Source organism: Pempheris klunzingeri, chromosome 19, assembly GCF_042242105.1.
Source record: "Pempheris klunzingeri isolate RE-2024b chromosome 19, fPemKlu1.hap1, whole genome shotgun sequence".
Lineage (NCBI taxonomy): Eukaryota > Metazoa > Chordata > Actinopteri > Acropomatiformes > Pempheridae > Pempheris > Pempheris klunzingeri.
Window position 1 is genome coordinate 6,265,379 of NC_092030.1, and position 14,221 is coordinate 6,279,599.

Consider the following 14,221-nt stretch of genomic DNA (forward strand, 5'->3'; position numbering starts at 1 on the left):
CTCTGGACCCAAGCACTTCTCTGATTGAATGAAGCAGAAATTCCAGTTGACAGCAATTACTCAGTGCCAAGTGGGTGGTAATGAGCACTTATTTTTCACCGGGGGCAAGTGGCTCCACAGGGCCGGGGTACTAATTTTGCACTTACTCTACAGCTAGACTTACGCATAATCTCTACAGTACAGTGAAAGAAATTACAGTATTGGTTCTGGGAGGAAAAAGGTTGGTCTATAAGCTTTGGTTGCCAGACTTCAGTCTTTGGTTTACATGAGAATTAGTGAAAAAAAAGGGAATCACCTTGACTCTCTCATACACTGTCAGCGCAATATTTATTAAAGCGGCAAGTGCATTTGTGTTATAGACCTTCAGGTAAATGGGGGAAAATAGAAGCCTGACAATCTGACTGAATTTTCAGTGAAATTGTGTTATTGGAAATCTAAAATCCCATTTTTTCCTAAACTTGTGTTTTCATGGCATTCTTTCTCCAATTAGATGTGTTGATTGGTCTTGGAATGATTAGTTTTTGGAGTGATTGATGCAGCCTGTGCCTTGTCTTATAAAGATGCTGCTAATTGTATTATTGTTTAAAGCCTACTGAAGATGAACGACTGGAACTTCTTTAACATTTTGTTGGGAGTCCACCCCTTTAAAGGATATTACATTGATATTACATTAATATTACATTAATGTCAACAAATCTCATGAAAACACCAAAACCAACAATGTCTGAGTACTTTCTGATGCACTCATTCCCAAGCCAATTGGTTCCTCCTCAAAAAAAATATTTCAAAAGCCACATAATATATTGCTACATTTTTAAAATTGCTCAGCCGTGCACTGTAGTTTTTAGCAAACGTTACTCAAACATTATTAAATAGTGTATTGGCTGAGGACTATTTTCAGCTGCAGATTCATACAAATTTTGTGCTCAATTTCTGACAACAACGATGGTGTGGGATTGAGTCAAAATAAATTACACTGTTTATGTTCTTGATAATGAAGAAATATGTCACCCTGTGCAACTATGTGGCTCACTGATTTGTTTTAATAGTTTTTGGATGATGGAGCTCTATGGCATAGGAATAAGATATCAGGCCTTGGATATACAAGCGATACAACTATTTCAGTGTTGGTTTTGGTTTTTTCAAGGATTAATGCATTAACATTTCTAATCTTAGCATTTCTTAAATCTTCATCAAATTCCATGACAGTTTGAACTCTAAACTACAAAACTGACCAACATACTGTGACATGAACAGCAGCTTTAGTGCCCATGTGTATATCACTAATGAATCATACCTGAGACATAAAAACACAAACACACAATGATATGAAACTGTAAAAATAATAAACAATGTTTCGTATTTTAACAAGATGAGGAATATTGGTCTTTACACTGACAACAGACTACATCAAGTATGCATGAGACAATATGACTGCCCCCCAGCTTGTTTGTGGGATCAAATAAATGTTGGTCTTTCAAATAAAACTTAACCAGCACCTTGAGAAAAGTGACATATGAGAGTTCACTTACAGTAACAGAGTAGTGGACTCAGAGAGTTCACTGGCCTGGTCCCATACGGCCAATGGGACGACGGTAGCCGTGTCCCCATGCAGAACACGTTGTTAGGAGGTCAGTTAGGACAGTCTGACATTTATATACACAATAGACAGGCAATGACAAAAGCCCAAAATACATGACAAAAATAAAACAGAGAAAAAACATTATATAAATGTAAAAAAAAACAAAAAAAAAACATATATTTTTAAATTATTCAATATGAGATAAACGTCTCTGTAAACAAAATTGACTTCTCTGTAAAAAAAAAGCCTGCGGACGCTTGTCCACTCAAATTCATGAATACGGAGTCACTGACCTCGAGAGATCAAGGCCCCCAAAACAAGTGGAAAAAGAAGTGACATCTCCAGAAATTGGAAGAGATATTCCAGGTGTCCCCTTGATGTCCATGACTCTAACAGAGGTTTGTGTCCTGGACCTGGGAGTCCCCTGAGATGGCACAGCTCTGTAGCATCCTCTAGCTGAAGCACACAGGCCCGAAAGTGAAGCCAAACTGATGCGTGAAATTCCCACCTTCCATTAGTGCTACATCTCTCAGGGGAAGCAGCTGGAGGTCCTCGAACTCAAACACAGACTCCCGAGGCCCAGAGACGGTCTCTTCTCCAGGCTGGCACACAGGAAGCAGACAGAATTAAATTAAATTACATCTAACTCCTATGAATCATCACTTCTTTATATGACAGTGATACTTTAGCATATTTCTACGTATGTTTTGTCTAAACTACAGCTGCAAGAATGTCACATTGTTATTTTAGTTAAATCCAGGATTTTCAAGACTACCAAGTGAAAATGACGTCTTGACCCTAGTGCTGGGCAATTAAATGATTTACGTCAACGTTTTTTACTTGATACATCCAAATAGATCCAACAGCCGACTAAAGCAGACTAAAGCCAGTCAGTCTGCAGTTGCATGTCAAAGTACATGCACACTGCTTGAGTTACCAGTGAGGAGAGTGGATATGAGAGTGAATGTCCTCTAGAAAAGAGGACAACAGACTAATGAAATCGAGGGGGTCAGCACGGTGGTGTGTGAAGCATGGCTGGCTGGGGCCTTTCTATGTGTTCTCCCGTGCTTTCGTGGATTATCTCCATGTAGTCCAGCTTTCTCCCACTGTCCAAAGACATGCAGGTTAGGTTAACTGGTGACTCTAAATTGTCCAATTGTCCTTGACTGGAGACCAGTCAAGAAAAGGAAAGTGTACCCCACCTCTTGGCCAGTGTCAGCTAGGATTGACTCCAGCCCCCCCGGTCCCCCTTAAGCAGTATAGATAATAGATGGATGGATGGAAGTGAGGTTGCGTTTTCTTCCAAAGTTGGGGACATTGTCTAATTATAGTGTCACTTATATGGAAGTGCTTTGGATATCTCAAAGCAACAAAGCATAGATTAAGATGGTCTCCAAATATGCAATCAGTGGTTGCCAGCCCCAATGAGAATCACTGTGGAAAAAACTTTTATTTTTCAAATAAATATAACGAGGAAGTTGCAAAAAATAAAGTTGCTGACTATTCCCAAGTCATATAAGATTTTTCTGTAACAAGATTTTACTTAACAACAACATGACCCGTACTTCCTCAAGCCTCCCAAGAGCAAAGAACGAAAAAGGAAGCTGAGAAAACTTTTAACATACCACACAATCTTTAAGTTCTCCGAGGTAACTTTGCTTCCTTGTGTCAGTGAGGAATTTGACGTCTCTGTCTGTGTGGCCTAGTCTGTGTCCTGGATGGCAGGAGTAGGTCACCTTCTGGATGGCAGTGCTACTGTGTAACCTCAGAAAACGCATCTGGACCACATTAGCACCTGGATAGTAAAACTGTAAAGAAAGGAATGAAAAAATTCACAGGAAAATGGACAAAATGTGCCAAAAAAACAAAAACAAATCAATTACAGTGATTTAGCCTCTCAAAGCTAATTGTTTTGGTGTTGGTACAGTACATGTTGGGTCTATATAGATATGTTAGGGGTTTGTGTTTCTTCTGCCCCAAAGTGTCCAATAACACCACTGGACACACTTCTGATGAATATACCATCTATGATTTACAATTACATCCAAATTAGGGTAACTGTTGTGTTTGATTTTTCCCTTCAGAGGGATCCACTCACCTGAAACCCTTGCTCCAGCCTGCTGAGCCACTGAAAAGATCCTTCTTCAGAAAATTCTTCCATCCAGGCTTTCATGGGCAACTGCAGACGGAGAAAAGAAGGAACAAGTTTGCAAATCTGGTCTCATGTAGGAGACTTGCGAAGGTCAATGTTCGGACAGCTGCTCATGAACTCTGGATTAGCACGCAGCTCAAGCATGAACCAGGAGTGTATTGACAACCTTAGACAGAAATGCACACACTACCCCAGACAAATTCATAAAAAATTCAATTTTTTAGGTAGTATTGACTGTATTGGAGTCGAGGCGGTGAGAGGTGAGAGTGTGTTCTGATAATGACTACAGAAAAGGACAATAACAATGAGAATAACAACATCTGTGTCCTGGTTGTCCCAAAGTCATTAGGATGAATGTAGAAACTCATTTATCCATGCGTGTTTCATGCACAACGCTTCATTTGTTGAATATTGTCTTACTTGGTTTATTAGTTTGATTGTATTTATTTCACCTGTATTTACTCAGGGAGATCTCTTTGGGATTTAAATCTCCTTTACAAGAGAGTCCTGGGCAAGATGACAGCTCAGTCATGTTTGAGTGAGACTATGTTACCTTTTCTGAACAACAGTTAATACCCTGAATCTAACTTTTCATCTCTAAGAGGACGGATGTGTTATTTCTTTCTTAAAAAGTTAAATATTCTTGCTTCAAACAAAAGAACACAGAGCCTAAATTCACTGGAGTAAAAAGAGAGAAGAACGAAGGCAAACATGAGAGAGACGGAATCACACATTAAAATAGAAAAGGAGAAAAACAAAAAGCCATTTAAAATACATTAAAAAAGACTTTCTGAAAAAAAAAAAACAGCCAGGCATTTTATTAGTCTAAAATTATTGTTAGATTTTTGTGGCAAACTGTTAATGTAGAGTGCTGTTGGACGAACTGTGGATGTCATGCATTTACTTTTTACTCATGGGCACTGTGTTTTTTTGTTTTTACTAGTCTATTACTAACCCTAATCCTAATAGAGGTTAGGGTAAGTAATCATTGAATTTGTGTGTGTGTGTGTCAGACATTAGATCTCAGCAATAAAGTCAGTGAATCTAATTATCTCGTAACTGATACTGTAGGAATGTTGTCCAAACAACCAAAGTCAAATTTGGGTTTGAAAAAAACTTTCCTTCATGGTAACTGTGTCACAGGTTCAAGTTCAAGTGATCAAAGCAGAAGTCTCAGCTATCGCTACTAATGTGTGACAATTCTTAAAATTGGGTTTCAGGTCGTACAACAAGGTTCAGTGAAGTTTGCGGGCATGCCATTGATCCAGAGGTGCAATTTCCTGTAGTCTTTCTCTGGTGATGCCTTTCTACCTGTGAGTCTCGAGGGTGAAGGCAGGTCTGTTTTGATGTGGAAGAGAAGCTGCAGTAGGCCAGCAGAGCGTCGCCTGGGCTGCCCTGGTTGGGGTCAATGTAATACATTCCTGCAAAGAAAGGTTAGCGAGAGCGCAATGAAATCCACAGGGATAAAAGTCTTGTGCTCCACACTTACAGAAAGGCCTGAGCGATACTGGAAACACAGTCACTCCAACACACTGTATCAAAGAACCATTAAATATGTCTGCAGTGTATTATTTCTTTTGTTTTTTGTTAAATGTACAGGACACATATCACTCCTGTTTTATGCTTTAATGCCAATGCGGCAATGCGGCAGTCGAATAAGGCGTCTTAGTTTGAATCATCAAATAGTCGACTGTTTTGGATCATCCTCCCAAACAAGCAGGCTAAAACTACAATTAGTGATATACTGATGTTTTTGACCTCAGCTGTTCATCCATGTGATGTAAAACACTACTGAGGATAAAAACCATCCTGTTCAAGTGTCTGCTGTTGCTCAGGACAGACAGATCTGATGTTTGACACCAGCTCTTAGGTCTCTCTTAGCTCACAAAGTTGCAGTAAATTCTCCACAGATTCTCACCAATCTCAAAATTCTCACACTGATTGATTGTTGTTACCGGTTGATCGATGAGTTAAGAAAACCTCATATGCTGGCTGATGCACACATCTTACACAGAGAAACATTGTCCAGAACTCCAACTAGCTCAGTGATTCCCCAAATAATTCAGCGTAGATTTACAGTTATTTAATTGTTTCAGGAACTGACCGCTGCTGTATTCGGGGTGACAGAGCCAGAGCTCCAGACAGGTGGTGGCAGGATGCTCTTTGCTGCCATCTGGAGGATCTACCAGCAGCCGAAGCTCCTGCTGCAGATAATCTAGCAGATTCTGGAGCAGAGGATAGTTGGGCTTATCTGAGACATACATCAGGTCCTGGACAGGGAAAGAGGAAAAAATTAATTGTAATTGTAACCCCACGTTAAATAAAGCACTTTAACTGCAGGACATGAACCACTTGCCTTGAGTTGAGTCAGCGTCATGTTCAGTGACTTTCCCGGGGGTCCAGGAACCCCAGGGGGACCCTGAAACACAAGGAAGATGCACCCGTTAGGCGTACACTACAAAAATATATATATCATTGATATTATAATCCAGATTAAAAAAACTTTCTGTTATGCATCACATAGTGTAGTGACAAATAAAAAAATCTTCATACAACTGAGTGATGATGCAATGAAATAAAAAGGTTAATTTCTTAGGCTGTGTAAAAGGTTGAGTTACGTTTTGACAATTTTCTCTAATCAAACAATGTGGTGTTCAAATACTAATATCCTTAAAAATTACAGTGTCACTGCAATTACATCAATACCTGAGACAGTAGAAGAATTTGGACCCATTTCCCCTGAATGTTAAGCTAGTGTTAGCTAAAGCCAGTGAAGTTATAAACTAAGCAAACTGTTAGACACATGAGAAGTATGCAGACTGCACTGATCTCATCATTATTTAACTAAAGTCATCTCTCTCTCTGAACTCATTCTTTGCATAAATGTACACTTTGGAACGCATCTAAGGTATCTAGAGTGCTTTATATCAAAATGATAAGGAATCAAATTTTTATTCAGAGTTTGCTTCAACCTCTGTTGTAAACCTACCGGGAGTCCCCTCCTGCCAGGCACACCAGGCAAACCTTGGTAGCCTTTCATTCCCTTTAGGGAGAGGAAAAAGTATTAAGCACAGCATATGATACTGCACTGTTCTGTCTATAAAACACACTTACATGGAGATAAAGAAAGTCTGACAGCTCTATGATTATATGTGCCATCAACATAAAACAGAGCGATCTTATTGGAGAATCCTCCAGGGTGTTCAGATAACGGTGAGGAAGAAGTGAATTTGATCAGGAAAAGAGTGCTCGAGTTGATAATATCATACCTTAAATCCAAACAAACCCTGCAACAGATGAGAGAACAGGAGAGGAAAAGGGCATTAGTATGACTTTCCACTGCAAAGAGGATTTATCAACACAGAGCTTCCAAGTGCTTTTATCTGCTGCATTAAGAAGCCTTCATGGATTTGCAGATTTTATAACCTAAGTCAATGGATTTTTCCCAATAAGACATAATAATTTCACAGTCATAATCATAGTCCACATTTCACAGGAATGAGTTATTATGTTTCCATCACACATCTCACTTCTGTGCCATCTCCATTTTCTAGACACAATCTGGATGAATGTAGCTGAGTGACAACTGAAATTCAAAATGTAAAGATATCCCAGGCAAAAAGTACATCCAACAGGAATTTCAAATAAAGTTCTTTCCATAAAGAAAAAAAACAAGATAAAGAACACCAAAGCACCAGTTATAAACACAGACGGATATTACAGCCAGCGACAAAAAGAGTCCAATAAGTGAAATATGAATGAAATATATTAAATAAGCTATTAGTACATGAAACTTACAGGCAGTCCTGGCATCCCTGGTATTCCCCTTGGTCCTGGTAGACCAATATTTCCCTAAAGGACAGAGAGAAGGTCAAATTATAGGGTTTCTTTTGCAATAATGACTGTACATTATCCCTTACATCGATTTGTTTAGCATAAGTCATAAAAACATCTATACAAATTTGGTGAAAATTCAATCTTCAGAACATATGAGAGAAAATAAGACTTCAAACAATGATCTTCTTATTTTGTGTACCTGCTCTCCCTTCAGGCCCGGTGGACCTGGCAACCCAACAGCACCACGAATACCCTGAAAAGAATAAAAAAAAACATCGTTTCCAGTGACTCACTCACAAGAAAACTGAAGCAAGTAGTAGTAGTAGGCATAGTAACGTTATAAACACTGCTGGTGGCTTTTCTGCGTTCTACGTTCATCTCATTATTAACACGTTAAACCTTCACAGCTTCTACCTTGGTGGCATCAGCTCCAGGTGGTCCAGTCAGTCCCATGTCTCCTTTCTCACCCTGAGCACACAAACGACACAGTCAAGCCTCCACCTTCACTCAGACAGCAGATCAGCACAATAAAAAATGATCACATTGTGGCTACAAGGTTCTGCCAGAGCCTCAAGTGAGCCCAGAGGAACAATGCCGATTAGTGTGACCAGTCATATTTGACACCCAATATATTCTTATAAATGCATTTGAATCCATTTTGGAACATTTTTTGTTTTAGATCATTTTATTTTTCTCTGTTTTTCTTTTATTGTTGTAATGTAATCTATTGGGGTGTGGTTTTATCTCCCTCTGCTCATGATGCATATATATTTTGTTGGATGTCATTTGTAATCTTGAGAGAGAAAAAGTACGCTTAAATAAAAGTGAAGTTAGGGAGAAAAAAAAACAACTATTATTTAGCGTCATTTTAACAAAATGAATCCAGTGAAAACCAGTCGAATTCACTCATTCTTTCACTGAATCTGTGTCAGGTTTATACATTCTGTTTACCTCTTTCCCCTTTTCACCTTGATCCCCCAGCTCTCCACGTAAACCAGGGATTCCCTTGGTGACAAAAGTAAAAGAAATATATCAAGTGGATATCAATTCACTGACTGATCAAATGCACTTTCATTGTGCCATTCATTACACTCCCTTCTCTCCAAATCACTGAACTGGACAGATTGCTGAACAGACAATTTCAGAGCTAATGTGGGGATATGTTTAGCTAGGGCATAAGAATGGATGTTGAGTAAATGAATAAACTGACTTACAATGAGCCCTGGCCACCCAGGGAGGCCAACCAGTCCTGTGTCTCCCTTTTCGGCCTGAACAACAAAACACACACTACTGTTGCTGTACTCATACATCATAATTAAACCTGATGTGCACAAAGCCTGTGGGCCCTGTTTCCATGTGTCCCACCTTTGGTCCTCGGTCTCCTCTGGTCCCTCTGGCTCCGGCTTTCCCGCGTTTCCCCTGTGGAAGAGTTCGCCATGGTTTTCAATGAGGCAACACCAAGCAAGAGGGGGCGCACGCGAAACAACTTTATGTTTTATGCATGAATCTGTACATGCAGTGGCTGCCAAAATGGCTGCTTCTGGCCAATTGCTCTGTGATCCCACACACATGCACCACAATAACTGCATGAAAAAATTCTGTTTTCAGCATTAGTATTACAAGCACAGATTGATGACTGAATATTAACCTCTTTGGATTCATCACAACTGCTGATTTTCTGCCATATCTTTACATTATTTAGCACTAGATTTCCCCTGCAAAATTCTCACAAGACTTAAACAGTCTTACAGAGTTCTTACCCTCCTTCCAACATGACCCGTCTTCCCTGGTGATCCACTCTTGCCATCATCTCCCTGTAGGGGTAAAACACAAATTGATTAGTGAAAAAGCAAATTAGCATCTTCTTGGACAACTTCCAACTGGAAAAGGAGACGTTTAGCAGCTGCAGTGTTACATTTGTGTTGCAAATTTCAAAGTTAGCTGTCAGTAATGTAATTGTTAGAACATTAAATGAAAAACATATCACTATCAGTACATGCATGTGCTTAATGAAGGTATCTTTTGGGCTCTTGACATACTGTCTGTCATTAGCACAAATGCCATTCTGGGGGCTGAAAATAAAGTTAGGGGCCCCCTCCTGGTATGGAAATGTAACTGAAGCTGCAAAATTACCTGCTGCACTTATGATGATAAACATGATGGCTGGAGACAAAGGAAGCTGATTACCTTTAGACAGAGCCGTTTCCTCCTGTTTCGAGTCTCCATGCTAAGTTAACTGGCTGCTAGCTGCAGCTTCATATTTAAGTGTGTTTCCTAAAAATATTGAACTGTTCCCTAAACTTGTTTCCACGGCATGGCTACATGTATGCATTTTGTTGTATTTTGACTTAAAGCAGAACAACATGGACCAAATGATTTGTTTGAAAAACTAGATTGGATAAATTAAAGATTAAAATGTTTGAAGACAACAAATCACACTGGAATACGAGGATCTTACCTTCTCCCCTGTCACGCCCTGTTTCCCCTCAGCTCCTGGTCTTCCTTGCACTCCCTGTAAAGCAGCAATATTCATTTAAAAAAAATAAAATTGCCGTTAAGATGACCAGACATACAAAACAAACACAAACACACATATGCAGTATGATTTTTACGACTGTTTGCCAGTTTCTTAATAACTAACCACTACAGAGACATGGTTTAATTAAGACCAGCTGTTAAAGGCAACACATGATTTCATCATCCACTCTATTTCTCTGTTGTACACATCCACACACTTACAGGAGCCCCAGTGGGACCTGCAGGACCTCGGGGTCCCATCTCTCCAGGAGGGCCCTGAGAAAGTGAAAAGAGGAGGAGGAGGTTGTTGAGAGGGAAAAGCCATCGTCGTCAGTGGTAATTAACATCAGAGAAAGTGTGATTTGTTTCAAGTTTTAGTTTTCACCTCAAACCCTGGCAGAGCTGGGGGACCTTGAATTCCTGGCAGACCATCCTCACCCTGCACAGGTAATTCATATTAATGAGGTAGTTTTACAATACATTCATTAAGAAGGTGCAACGTATAGACATGCACTTAGGTTATATATGGTGTATTTAGAAATTTGATGCAGTAGATGTATAAATCCTCGCTAACCTGTTCCCCTGGCGGACCTGGTGCTCCTGGCTCTCCCTTTGGTCCGTGTGGCCCTGGTTCCCCTTTAGCTCCCTGCTCTCCCTCAGGTCCAACTTGTCCTACTGGACCCTGCCGTGAAGACATCCCATAAATAAAATTCAAAAAACTTTGACGAGTTATTAATTTCTTTTGTTTTTGATTTGGGCTTAAGACTGATTTTACTTAAATCAAAATCAGCTTCCAGGGTTCAGACGCTTGGTGACTTGGCTTGGTATGGTTTGCCATGTTCACCATCTTAGTTTAGCGTGTAAGAATGCTAACATGTGCTACTGTGCACTAAACACAAAGTATAGCTGAGGCTGATGGGAATATCATAAGTCTTGCAGGTATTTGGACATATTGGACACACTGAAAGTTTGACCCTACAAGGATACTTACAGGTGGTCCCAGCGCCCCCATGTCTCCTCTGACACCATGTGCACCAGTTAGTCCCTATGTACAAGACAAACAAGGCAGCGAATGGATGGCTTTCTTCATACAGCTGTACTGCACACCTTGTTGTACAAAATGTTAAATGGAATCAGAGTTTACCTGAGGGCCTCCTGGCGCTGGAGGTCCAGGAAATCCTACGGGCCCAGACTCCCCCTGAGAGGGGGATGAAAATATTTTAATGCCTTCCTGATTTAACTGATTTGATTCAAGCTGAGCGCAGCGGGTGATGTAGTGTAGATGCATCAGAAAGAGTACAGTCTGTGCCTGGCAAGGCAGGGGTCCCTCTCTGATTAGTCCCTCTTACTCATCAGCGGCTGTAATGTTTGTGCACACTGAAAACCTGGAGCACTTACTAAAGTTAACTCATGACGTGAGAGTTTTGTTTTTTACTGTTGTAGAATGATTTTCCTATGAAAACATTCTTTTTTCACAAGAGCCAAGTATACATTGGTCCTGAACTAGTTCACATAATACCATACCAATGCTGCTGTAGATTGTGTGTAGTCTGTGTAAGACTGAGCACAACCAGGAACTATTTGTCCTTGAGGGCTGATTAAACCCAGCAGGTAAGCACAGTCAAATAATTACTCATGAAACCACTTATATATAATATATATCCAGAGAGATGAAGGCAGTGGTGACTCATTCATGCAGCCAAAGATACCATTAGTTCAATAACAAAAAATGTTAGGTTTTGATGTTCTAAATTCAAACTATTAACAACACTGAACAAAAATATGTGGTTTGTTACTGAGAAAAATAGATAAAATTACCTTTTCGCCTTGTGGTCCATCCAGCCCCGGGGGTCCCGTAGGTCCCATGACTCCCTAAAATAAGCACAAGCACACCAGAGAAAAACTATAGACAGTGACATCAGCTTGAACATGTGTGGAGACACAACACATATGTGTCACATCGGTCAATACATTTCAATCCCAGCTGTGAATGGTTCAATAAAGGTTAATATGAAGGCCACTCTGAGCAGCATGCCATCAATACATCCTGGTAATAAACTCACCTGTAACCCCGCCAGACCTGCAGGTCCCACTTCACCCATGAGCCCCGGTTCACCCTGTTCAAGAGGACAAACGTAACATCAGGAACAGTTTCTACTCATCAATCTTTTCTGACCAGTTTTATATTACATTTATGTTGCTAATTAACCAAAATCTTGGATATTGGATATTGGATGTCGTACTAGTGATCTTAGAGGTTTTGCTTCCTTTCCTCTGATTTTTCTGACAGGGGAACTTTATTTGTTATACATTTATCAAAGCTTTAATGTGCTACATAGATCTTCTTTATGAGTACATCTCTTCTGGACATATTATACAAATACACATTAAAAGGATAAGTAAGGCTTGCTATGATCTGTTTTTTACTAATTGTCAACAAATCCCTTGACAAGACTAAAACCAACAGCCTGCCACTCAATATGTTCCGTCTTGCCCACCATATCTGTGGCGCTTAGTCCCAAGCTCATTAGTTCCTACTGCAGATATAAAGCTTGAAAATAAAGTATACTTTATTAATTAGGAAATTACTGAGACCCCAGCTGGGCACTATTGTTTTTTATCAAATTTTACTCAAACAGGGATAAATAGACCATTTGTTTGGGACTATTTTCAGTGGAGGAATAATACACACTTGGCATTCTAGTTCTAGAGGACAGTGTTTTGTGGGATTTAGTCAAAATAAATATACTAAGGCAAAAAACATGCAATTGTTGTGACACTGTTGAGAAGTTATGCGCACCATTAGTCCAATGTGGCCCTTCTCCCCTTTTGGGCCCCTTACACCATTTTCTCCAAGGCCCCCCCAAGGGCCTTCTCGACCAGACAAACCTGGAGGTCCCATCTCCCCCTGCCGACAATAACCACAATCAGATCAGAACCCGGCAACATCGCTAACCGTCAAACCAACATAATCAGAGATCAGATGTGAACAACTTTATTTTGTCTATTCACTTTCAGCAAACTAAAGTAGTCTATTGACCTTCTCCCCTTTGGGTCCCGGATCTCCAGCTTCACCAGGATGCCCGACATCACCCTGCAGAGGAGGAGTGAACATTAGTGCAGTAAGTGTCTCACAGATCTAATGCAATTTCCAGAACGTTGATAAGCACATTTCCCACAATGTGGAACTTTTGTTCTTTTGTTCTCGTTGTTTGCTATTTTTCTTTCTTTATCTTGTATCTTGTTTGTATTCTGCTTCTTATTGCTTTTGTTTGTTCTTTACTTCAGGGGTTGAAATTTTACTGTTTTTCAGTAAAAACTATAAAACTGAAAAAATGTTTTTGAAATACCAATAAGGACTACAAAAAGCAATTACACACTCTATTAGCACTCTGCTTGACTGGATAAATGTTTTGATTTCCGATGCTTTCAAGATGGAAAGTCTATTTTCATCAAGCTGAGTGAAGACATCCCTGTTGAAGGTATCACAGAAAGTATAATTCATGTCAGATCTCTGCTCATCCTGCTGTTACATGATCACCATTTGAAAACCCTCAGAGGTACTGCCACCATCGCATCTTCAGGAAAATCTAATGTCATGGTTTATGCAACAGTTCTGGTGTTTTAACGTATTTCAAAATATTAACAAATAATACAATGATTTGTGTTTCTTACAAGAAATCAAAAGAAATACAACAAGCACATTGGACAGATTGTTTGTGTGATGCTGTAAAGTAACAGGAAGGAGAAGATGATGGTGATGTGATGAAGGCCTTGAGTGAATTGGTAAAATCACCTCCCATGGAGCTGCGCTGTCATTTATGAGACAGCAGTTGAACACATGTGAGAACGTCTGTAATCATTTAAAGTGAAGGTCATCAGCAAACAGTAGATAAATGCACCCACCTCTTTACCCGCTGGTCCAGGTGGTCCCTGTAAGGCTTTCTGACCCTGTAGTCCTCTCTCTCCTTGGGGCCCTGGAGGTCCAGGCTTCCCACAAGGCCCTGAGTCCCCCTGGCAAATATCACGAAGAAGAAATCAGATGCTGTGCAGATACCAACAGCAGGAGTTTCAATCCTGTTACACAGTTGGCTGTCAAAGCGTTTTCTTCCCTCAAGCCTGAGGCTGCAGAC

General features: G+C 40.1%; 1 protein-coding gene across 1 annotated transcript in view; it reads right to left on the reverse strand.

The window, feature by feature from the left end:
• Nucleotides 1-2,034: 2,034 nt before the first annotated feature.
• Nucleotides 2,035-14,221, reverse strand: part of LOC139219209 (collagen alpha-2(I) chain) — an 83,720-nt gene continuing 71,533 nt past the window's right edge. The window contains exons 41-65 of the mRNA XM_070851015.1: nt 13,995-14,102; nt 13,101-13,182; nt 12,889-12,996; nt 12,152-12,205; nt 11,907-11,960; nt 11,233-11,286; nt 11,080-11,133; nt 10,663-10,770; nt 10,474-10,527; nt 10,311-10,364; nt 10,030-10,083; nt 9,332-9,385; nt 8,937-8,990; nt 8,523-8,576; nt 7,986-8,039; nt 7,771-7,824; nt 7,533-7,586; nt 7,004-7,021; nt 6,724-6,777; nt 6,091-6,153; nt 5,839-6,004; nt 5,046-5,155; nt 3,681-3,761; nt 3,208-3,390; nt 2,035-2,184 (exon numbers count right to left, since the gene is read on the reverse strand). Coding sequence (XP_070707116.1) covers nt 2,035-2,184; nt 3,208-3,390; nt 3,681-3,761; nt 5,046-5,155; nt 5,839-6,004; nt 6,091-6,153; nt 6,724-6,777; nt 7,004-7,021; nt 7,533-7,586; nt 7,771-7,824; nt 7,986-8,039; nt 8,523-8,576; nt 8,937-8,990; nt 9,332-9,385; nt 10,030-10,083; nt 10,311-10,364; nt 10,474-10,527; nt 10,663-10,770; nt 11,080-11,133; nt 11,233-11,286; nt 11,907-11,960; nt 12,152-12,205; nt 12,889-12,996; nt 13,101-13,182; nt 13,995-14,102 — 1,933 coding nt within the window. The remainder of the gene's footprint in view (nt 2,185-3,207; nt 3,391-3,680; nt 3,762-5,045; nt 5,156-5,838; nt 6,005-6,090; nt 6,154-6,723; nt 6,778-7,003; nt 7,022-7,532; nt 7,587-7,770; nt 7,825-7,985; nt 8,040-8,522; nt 8,577-8,936; nt 8,991-9,331; nt 9,386-10,029; nt 10,084-10,310; nt 10,365-10,473; nt 10,528-10,662; nt 10,771-11,079; nt 11,134-11,232; nt 11,287-11,906; nt 11,961-12,151; nt 12,206-12,888; nt 12,997-13,100; nt 13,183-13,994; nt 14,103-14,221) is intronic.